Source organism: Pristiophorus japonicus, chromosome 22 (assembly GCF_044704955.1).
Source record: "Pristiophorus japonicus isolate sPriJap1 chromosome 22, sPriJap1.hap1, whole genome shotgun sequence".
Lineage (NCBI taxonomy): Eukaryota > Metazoa > Chordata > Chondrichthyes > Pristiophoridae > Pristiophorus > Pristiophorus japonicus.
Window position 1 is genome coordinate 34,014,524 of NC_091998.1, and position 10,330 is coordinate 34,024,853.

The 10,330-nt window shown below is 45.3% G+C and overlaps 1 protein-coding gene across 2 annotated transcripts in view; it reads left to right on the forward strand.

Annotated features, from left to right (window-relative positions):
• LOC139234941 (annexin A7-like) overlaps positions 1 to 10,330 on the forward strand; it is a 64,083-nt gene that overhangs the window by 47,017 nt on the left and 6,736 nt on the right. For both annotated transcript variants that reach the window (XM_070865911.1, XM_070865912.1), the window contains exons 10-11: positions 4,576 to 4,746; positions 7,903 to 7,978. In XM_070865911.1, the coding sequence (XP_070722012.1) occupies positions 4,576 to 4,746; positions 7,903 to 7,978 (247 nt within the window). The remainder of the gene's footprint in view (positions 1 to 4,575; positions 4,747 to 7,902; positions 7,979 to 10,330) is intronic.

Consider the following 10,330-nt stretch of genomic DNA (forward strand, 5'->3'; position numbering starts at 1 on the left):
TGGTTAAAAATCAATCTATCTGTGACTGGAATACATTCAATGAGCTAGCCTCAACTGTTCCTTGGGCAGAGAATTCCACAGATTCACAACCCTCTGGGAGAAGAAATTCCTTCTCAACTCGGTTTTAAATTGGCTCCCCCGTATTTTGAGGCTGTGCCCCCAAGTTCTAGTTTACCCGACCAGTGGAAACAACCTCTCTGCCTCTATCTTGTCTATCCCTTTCATTATTTTAAATGTTTCTATAAGATCACCCCTCATCCTTCTGAACTCCAACAAGTAAAGACCCAGTCTACTCAATCTATCATCATAAGGTAACCCCCTCATCTCTGGAATCAGCCTAGTGAATCGTCTTTGTACTCCCTCCAAAGCTAGTATATCCTTCCTTAAGTAAGGTGACCAAAACTGCACACAGTACTCCAGGTGCAGCCTCACTAATACCGTATACAGTTGCAGAAGGACCTCCCTGCTTTTGTACTCCATCCCTCTCGCAATGAAGGCCAACATTCCATTCGCCTTCCTGATTACCTGCTGCACCTGCAAACTAACTTTTTGGGATTCATGCACAAGGACCCCCAGGTCCCTCTGCACCGCAGCATGTTGTAATTTCTCCATATTCAAATGATATTCCCTTTTACTGTTTTTTTTTTTCCCCCAAGGTGGATGACCTCACACTTTCCGAACTTGTATTCCATCTGCCAAACCTTAGCCCATTCGCTCAACCTATCTAAATCTCTCTGCAGCCTCTCTGTGTGCTCTACACAACCCGCTTTCCCACAAATCTTTGTTTCATCTGCAAATTTTGTTACACTACACTCTGTCCCCTCTTCCAGGTCATCTATGTATATTGTAAACAGTTGTAGTCCCAGCACCGATCCCTGTGGCACACCACTAACCACCGATTTCCAACCCGAAAAGGACCCATTTATCCCGACTCTCTGCTTTCTGTTAGCCAGCCAATTCTCTATCCATGCTCATACATTTCCACTAACTCCGCATACCTTTATCTTCTGCAGTAACCTTTTGTGTGGCACCTTATCGAATGCCTTTTGAAAATCGAAATACACCACATCCATCGGTACACCTCTATCCACCATGCTCGTTATATCAAAGAATTCCAGTAAATTAGTTAAACATGATTTCCCCTTCATGAATCCATGTTGCGTCTGCTTGATTGCATTATTTCTATCTAGATGTCCCGCTATTTCTTCCTTAATGATAGTTTCAAGCATTTTCCCCACTACAGATGTTAAACTAACCGGCCTATAGTTACCTGCCTTTTGTCTGCCCCCTTTTTTAAACAGAGGCGTTACATTAGCTGCTTTCCAATCCGCTGGTACCACCCCAGAGTCCAGAGAATTTTGGTAGATTATAACGAATGCATCTGCTATAACTTCCGCCATCTCTTTTAATACCCTGGGATGCATTTCATCAGGACCAGGGGACTTGTCTACCTTGAGTCCCATTAGCCTGTCCAGCACTACCCCGCTAGTGATAGTGATTGTCTCAAGGTCCTCCCTTCCCACATTCCTGTGACCAGCAATTTCTGACATGGTTTCTGTGTCTTCCACTGTGAAGACCGAAGCAAAATAATTGTTTAAGGTCTCAGCCATTTCCCATTATTAAATCCCCCTTCTCAGCTTCTAAGGGACCAACATTTACTTTAGTCACTCTTTTCCTTTTTATATATCTGTAAAAGCTTTTAATATCTGTTTTTATGTTTTGCGCAAGTTTACCCTCATAATCTATCTTTCCTTTCTTTATTGCTTTCTTAATCATTCTTTGCTGTTGCTTAAAATTTTCCCAATCTTCTATTTTCCCACTAACCTTGGCCACCTTATACGCATTGGTTTTTAATTTGATACTCTCCTTTATTTCCTTGGTTATCCACGGCTGGTTATCTCTTCTCTTACCGCTCTTTTTCACTGGAATATATTTTTGTTGAGCACTATGAAAGAGCTCCTTAAAAGTCCTCCACTGTTCCTCAATTGTGCCACCATTTAGTCTGTGTTTCCAGTCTACTTTAGCCAACTCTGCCCTCATCCCACTGTATTCCCCTTTGTTTAAGCATAGTACGCTCGTTTGAGACACAACTTCCTCACCCTCAATCTGTATTACAAATTCAACTATACTGTGATCACTCATTCTGAGAGGATCTTTTACTAGGAGATAGTTTATTATTCCTGTCTCATTACACAGGACCAGATCTAAGATAGCTTGCTCCCTTGTCGGTTCTGTAACATACTGTTCTAAGAAACAATCCCGTATGCATTCTATGAATTCCTCCTCCAGGCTACCCCGTGCGTTTTGATTTGACCAATCGATACGTAGGTTAAAATCCACCATGATTACTGCCGTTCCTTTTTCACATGCTTCCATTATTCCCTTGATTATTGCCCGCCCCACCGTGAAGTTATTATTTGGGGGCCTATAAACTACGCCCACCAGTGACTTTTTCCCCTTACTATCTCTAATCTCCACCCACAATGTTTCAACATTTTGTTCATTAGAGCCAATATCGTGTCTCACAACTGCCCTGATATCATCCTTTATTAACAGAGCTACCCCACCTCCTTTCCCTTCTTGTCTATCTTTCCGAATCGTCAGATACCCCTGTATGTTTAATTCCCAGTCTTGGCCACCCTGCAACCACGTTTCTGTAATGGCCACCAAATCATACCCATTTGTAATGATTTGTGCCGTCAACTCATTTACTTTATTTCGAATGCTGCGTGCGTTTAGGTAGTGTTTTAATACTAGTTTTTAAACCATGATTTTTAGTTCTGACCCCTCCTGCAGCCCCTTTTCATTCAGTGGCCCTTTTTGTTTTTTGCCTTGGGTTTCTCTGCCCTCTACTTTTACTCATCTCCTTTCTGTCTTTTGCTTTTGTCTCCTTTTTGTTTCCCTCTGTCTCCCTGCATTGGTTCCCATCCCCCTGCCATATTAGTTTAACTCCTCCCCAACAGCACAAGCAAACACTCCCCCTTGGACATTGGTTCCGGTCCTGCCTAGGTGCACACCATCCGGTTTGTACTGGTCCCACCTCCCCCAGAACCGGTTCCAATGACCCAGGAATTTGAATCCCTCCCTGCTGCACCACTGCTCAAGCCACGTATTCATCTGAGCTATTCTGCGATTCCTACTCTGACTAGCACGTGGCACTGGTAGCAATCCTGAGATTACTACTTTTGAGGTCCTACGTTTTAATTTAGCTCCTAGCTCCTTCAGCAGGTAAAGTTTCACTGCTGTCTGGGTACGGTGACTGCCTGGTGTAAGACTGAACCGTACAGACCAGCGGTGTCCTGGATACCTCCAGTCTCTGATGAACTGGCTGATTCCAGCTGGAGCAACAATAGGATGATTGCAATTATCCACAGTGTCCTTCGGGTAAAGAGGCAAAAAGTAAAAGAGCTAGACTCCTAATTCAGATCGAAGGGGTTGCTTAGCCCAGTGGTTCTGTACTGGAACAGTTACCTAGCGGTCCCAATTCCACGTTGTGAGACTCAATTCCATAAATCTAGTGGCTCTGACGAATGGTCACCGACCTGAAACGTTAATCCCCCACCCCCATCTTCCTCTCTCCACAGATGCTGCCTGACCTGCTGAGTGTTTCCAGCATTCTCTCTCTCTTTCATTTCAATAAATCTGGTCATCTGTGGGCCAACACCAGAAACAAATAACCCAACTCGTTCACTTGTGTCCTTCAGGGAAGAGAACCTTCCACCACTGCCTGGCCTGGCCTTCATTCCAGGCCCACACTGTGGGTTGAGTGTTAATGCCCTCGGGGCAGCTGGAGATGGACAATAAAAGTTTTTTGTCTGTCTTGCCCACATTCCAATTTCAAATAATGTTTTTAAAAAGAAGTGATACCTACCCGAGTGTGTGCATGCATCTGAAAGAACATAAGAAATAAGAGCAGGAGTAGGCCCTCTGGTCTCTCGAGCCTGCTCGCCATTCAATAAGATCATGGCTGATCTTCGACCTCAACTCTACTTTCACGCCCGATCTCCATATCCCTTGATTCCCCTAGACTCCAAAAATCTCTCAATCTCTGTTTTGAATATATTCAGAGACTCAGCATCCACAGCCCGCTGGGGCAGAGAATTCCAAAGATTCACAACCCTGAGTGAAGAAATTCTTCCTTATCTCTGTCTTAAATGGCCGACCCCTTATCCTGAGACTATGACCCCTGGTTCCAGACACTCCAGCCCAGTGGAAACAGCCTCTCAGCATACACCCTGTCAATCCCCTTCAGAATCTTGCATGTTTCAATGAGATCTCTTCTCATTCATCTAAATTGACTTGACTGGGATGTCCTTCAAGGAGGAAAAGCCCATTGGGACTCATTGTCCTGGCTCAGATATGAAGAATGGGTACCTCGATGAGGCAGTCTGAGCTGATCTTACCTGTGGAGCTGTATCCAGCGTACGGCAGAGGAGGGTGGGAATTGTGGAGGGAGGGGGAAGTATAAATGTGCCTGAGTGTGATAACTTCTCCGTTGGCCACAAGTCAGCCAGAACTGGGGGGAAAAAAAGGACTTGAAATCCAGCTGAACTTTTCTTTGATTTCCATTCACAGGGAAACCGCGACGAGAATCAGACGGTGGACATGCAGAAAGCGACGGCAGATGCCGAGCGGCTGTTTCGTGCCGGCGAAGGGAAGCTCGGCACAGACGAGTCTACCTTCAACATGATTCTAGCAACCCGCAGCTTCCCACAGCTCAAGGCCACCATTCACGAGTACGGCAGGGTAAGCGGTGTCATAACTTCAACTTGAGCACAATCTGGGCTGACACTCCCATGCAGTGCTGAGAGAGTGCCGCACTGTCGGAGGTGCCGTCTTTCGGATGAGACGTTAAACCGAGGCCCCGTCTGCCCTCTCGGGCAAGCTTAAAAGATCCCACGGCACTATTTCGAAGAAGAGCAGGGGAGTTATCCCCGGTGTCCTGGCCAATATTTATTCCTCAATCAACATAACACAAAAACATATTCTCTGGTCATTATCACACTGCTGTTTGTGGGAGCTAGCTTGAACGCAAATTGGCTGCCACGTTTCCCACATTACAACAGTGACTACACTTCAAAAAGTACTTCATTGGTTGTAAAGCGCTGAGATGTCCGGTGGTCGTGAAAGGCGCTATATAAATCTGTCTTTTTTTGCTTATATTCTGGTGAACCTGCGCTGCACCCACTCCAAGACCAATACATCCTTCCTGAGGTGAGGTGCACAGAACTGAACGCAGTTACTTCAGATGGGGTCTGACCAAGTCTCTACAACTGAAGTGACACTTCTGCCCCTTTGTATTGCAGCCCCCTTGAGATCAAGGCCAGCCCGAATGCACATCTGAATTTGCCCCATCCCCATCACCATATAAGTATATACTGCTCTAAACTTTTCTCTTCGGGTATAACTGAACAATTTATAAGTCACTTCTACCTCCCTCGGTGGTTCGGTGAGATTTTCCAGTAAGCAGCAATACACATAGCCAGAGGCCACCACGTCCAATCTCTGATCTGCGCTGTAGTTAGCCACTCTGAACTGGGGCAGTGTACAAACATTACAGTGGTCTCCGTATCCATGAGTTATGGAGGGAGATCCTGACCACAGTTCACTCCTGATGATGGCGCCTCCTGCTGGGTGTGCCCACATGGACAACCAATGAGGAGGACATGGTTTTCGGCAACGTTCCCGCTAAGCTGCGTGGCTGCGGTCTGGAGGTCCCACGCAGGCTGATCACCAACCTTTCAATGGAAGAAACCGCGCTGCGCAGAAATTTGCACGGGCTACGCAGCCAGTTAAAGGGACCCCACACGAAAAAAAGGAGGAGGGAACGTTGGTTTTAGGCCCAGTTGATATTTCCCACCCTCTCATCAAATAGCTTAGCAACAAACTTAAGACATTGAAGAATGACCAATTGAGTGCGATATCGAGGACATAGGATGACAGTGGAATATTAGCCCAGCATCGAAGTGAAGCATTTAGCAGAGGAGAGAAATGGTGGAACAAATTTGCAGAGAACAAAGAATAATCATGTCTTTAACTGGAGTGATAACTATTTACTCTCTAGCCTGAAATACTATTGGATATATACTTGAATTGGAAACATTAGCAGGGCTGTGAGGAAAGAGCAGACAAGTGGGACTGATAGAATAGCTCATTCAAAGAGCTGGCACAGGCATGTTGGGCCAAATGACCACCTCCTATGCTGTAAGATTCTGTGACTATAATCAAACATTTTGATTGCTTTTTGTACCTGTCCATTAGCTTTGTGATTTGTGTACATGGTCACCTAAATCATTTTGCTCCTCCACAGCTGCTAGTCTCTCAGCATGAAGAAAATATTCCGATTGGATCCTCACACTTCCCCACATTAAACTGCATCTGCCATAGATTTGCCCACTCATTTAATCGGGCTAGGTTATTTTGTAACTTCCTGCTCCCATCTGCACTACTTGCTGTCCCTCCCAACTTAATGTCCTCTACAAATGTGGATATACAACACTATTCATCCAAGTCATTGATAAATCTGGTGAATAGCTGAGTCCCTGGTACAGATCCCCGGGGAACAACACTCAACATATCTTGCCGATCAGAGTCCGCTCCCTTTATCCCCGCTCTCTGTCTCCGACCTCCCAACCAATTTCCAACCTGTGGCACAAGGTTACCCCCAATTCCATGCAATTTTTCCAAATAGTCCTTTGTGTGGAATCTTATCTAATGCCTTCTGGGAGTCCATGTAGATCACTTCCACAGACACTCCCTTGTCCTTATGTTAGTGACCTCCTCAAAAGATTCAACTAGATTAGTTAGACATGACTTGCCCTTCACAAATCCATGCTGACTATCCGATCACATCATACTTGTGCAGGTGCTCAGTCACTCTGATGACCCGTTCCACTAACTTCCACACAAATGACGTTAGACGGAAGGGGGCTATAGTTTCCTGTTTCTCTCTCTCTCTCTCTCTCTCTCTCTCTCTCTCTCTCTCTCTCTCTCTCTCTCTCTCTCCCTTCTTAGGGAATGGAATTTTCTAACCCTAATCAAGAGAGCTTTGGAAAATTCTGACTTAACGAATCTGGACTTTTATCACCTATTTATTTTCATATCCTGGGGTGGAAACCAATGTTCTTGCTTAGCTGCTCTCCGGCCTTTACATGGAAGAAGTCACGCATGCGGGGAAATTTGAATGGCCTGCGCAGGCAGTTAAAGGGACTGCAAACAGAAATAAAATTAGAGGGAACTTTGGTGGAGTTTTACCTTCAGATTTCTCTACCTTCAGTCCCGTTATTTTCTCCATTATCATTTTTTTTTTTACTTAAATCAAGTAAGTTCCTCCACTTAATTTATTTTTAGTTTCCCTTGTGCTTCTTGTATTTTATCCTCTCCCTCTACTGAGAAGACTGTTGCCAAGTCTTCATTTAATAAGTTTGCCACTTCTTGTCGATGACCGAATCACCTGTGTCTGCCTTTAATGGGCCCACGTTGCCCTGAGCCACTCACTTTCTCTTAATATATTTAGAAAAGCTTTTACTGTTAGCTTTGATATCCCTTGCAAGTTTATTTTCATGCTCTTTTTTGGCACCACTTATTAATTTTTTATGTATCCCTTTGCTGCTTTTAATAGCTCTCCCAGTCCGCTGGATTTTGGCCCTTGTATTTGCATAAAGCTTTTCCTTTAGCTTGATTTTACCTCGTTTGTTAACCATGGTTGCTTAACTGCACAAGTGGAGCTTTTGCCTTTTTAAGACTGGTATTCTGCCAAATACTGCTGAGAATAACTTGCACATTCGCAGATTTTTCCTTTTTTATCTCCAATTTACGCCAAACCCTTCAGATTTCAATGTGTGTGTCAACATTTTGTTGGATTGAACTTTGTTTTTCAATTGTATTTTGTTTCTCCCACAGTTAGCTAACCGTGAGCTGCTGAAAACCATCGACAGGGAGTTTTCAGGAGATGTGCGCGATGGAATGCACGCCATCGGTAAGTTTGTAACGTCACTGGTACAATAACAAGTCACAGTGTTGGCCGTGGCTGAAGTCCCACTCCAGGAACTTGAGCACAACTATTTGGGCTGAAACTGCAGTGCAGTGCTGAGGGAGCGCTGCACTGTCAGAGGTGCCGTCTTTCGGATGAGACATTAAACCGAGGCCCCATCTGCGCTCTCAGGTGGATGGAAAAGATCCCATGGCACTATTTTGAAGAAGAGCTGGGGAATTATCCTTGGTGTCCTGGCCAATATTTTTCCTTCATTCAATATCACTAAAACAGATTATCTGGTCATTATCACATTAGAAACATAGAAACATAGAAAATAGGTGCAGGAGTAGGCCATTCGGCCCTTCGAGCCTGCACCGCCATTCAATGACTTCATGGCTGAACATGCAAGTTCAGTACCCCATTCCTGCTTTATCGCCATACCCCTTGATCCCCCTCGTCGTAAGGACTACATCTAACTCCTTTTTGAATATATTTAGTGAATTGGCCACAACAACTTTCTGTGATAGAGAATTCCACAGGTTCCCCACTCTCTGGGTGAAGAAGTTTCTCCTCATCTCGGTCCTAAATGGCTTACCCCTTATCCTTAGACTGTGACCCCTGGTTCTGGACTTCCCCAACATTCATAAGAACATAAGAACATAAGAATTAGGAACAGGAGTAGGCCATCTAGCCCCTCGAGCCTGCTCCGCCATTCAACAAGATTATGGTTGATCTGGCCGTGGACTCGGCTCCACTTACCCGCCCGCTCCCCATAACCCTTAATTCCCTTATTGGTTAAAAATCTATCTATCTGTGATTTGAATATATTCAATGAGCTAGCCTCAGCTGCTTCCTTGGGCAGAGAATGCCACAGATTCACAACCCTCTGGGAGAAGAAATTCCTTCTCAACTCGGTTTTAAATTGGCTCCCCCGTATTTTGAGGCTGTGCCCCCTAGTTCTAGTCTCCCCGACCAGTGGAAACAACCTCTCTGCCTCTATCCTGACTATCCCCTTCATTATTTTAAATGTTTCTATAAGATCACCCCTCATCCTTCTGAACTCCAACGAGTAAAGACCCAGTCTACTCAATCTATCATCATAAGGTAACCCCCTCATCTCCGGAATCAGCCTAGTGAATCGTCTCTGTACCCCTTCCAAAGCTAGTATATCCTTCCTTAAATAAGGTGACCAAAACTGCACGCAGTACTCCAGGTGCGGCCTCACTAATGTCCTATACAGTTGCAGCAGGACCTCCCTGCTTTTGTACTCCATCCCTCTCGCAATGAAGGCCAACATTCCATTCGCCTTCCTGATTACCTGCAAACTAACTTTTTGGGATTCATGCACAAGGACCCCCAGGTCCCTCTGCACTGCAGCATGTTGTAATTTCTCCCCATTTAAATAATATTCCCTTTTACTTTTTTTTTTTCCCCAAGGTGGATGACCTCACATTTTCCGACATTGTATTCCATCTGCTAGACCTTAGCCCATTCGCTTAACCTATCTAAATCTCTTTGCAGCCTCTCTGTGTGCTCTACACAACCCGCTTTCCCACTAATCTTTGTGTCATCTGCAAATTTTATTACACTATACTCTGTCCCCTCTTCCAGGTCATCTATGTATATTGTAAACAGTTGTGGTCCCAGCACCGATCCCTGTAGCACACCACTAACCACCGATTTCCAACCCGAAAACACATTGCTGATTGTGGGAGCTTGCTGTGCGCAAATTGGCTGCTGTTTCCTACATTACAACAGTGACTACATTCCAAAAGTACTTCATTGGCTGTAAAGCGCTTTGAGACGTCTGGTGGTCGTGAAAGACGCTCTAGAAATGCAAGTCTTTCTTTACTGTTACAATCGCTGGCAGCACTGCACAACTCTCATTTAGCTCCTTCAATTGAGAATTATATATACAGCAATCTCCCCACTCTCTCTCCCCTCCTCTACACACACTCCCCTCTCCACTCTCCCCTCTCTCTCTCTCTCTCTCTCCCTCTCTCTCTCTCTCTCTCTCTCCTTCTCTCTCTCTCTCTCTCTCTCTCTCTCTCTCTCTCTCTCTCTCTCTCCACTCCTCTCTCTCTCTCTCTCTCCACTCCTCTCTCTCTCTCTCTCTCCACCTCTCTCTCTCTCTCACTTCTCTCTCTCTCTCTCTCTCTCTCTCTCTCTCTCTCTCCACTCCTCTCTCTCTCTCTCCTCCACTCCCTCTCTCTCTCTCTCCCTCTCTCTCCCTCTCTCTCTCTCTCTCCCTCTCTCTCTCCACTCCTCCCTCTCTCTCTCCACTCCTCCCTCTCTCTCTCCACTCCTCCTCACTCTCTCCACTCCCCCTCTCCTCTCTCCACTCCTCCCTCTCTC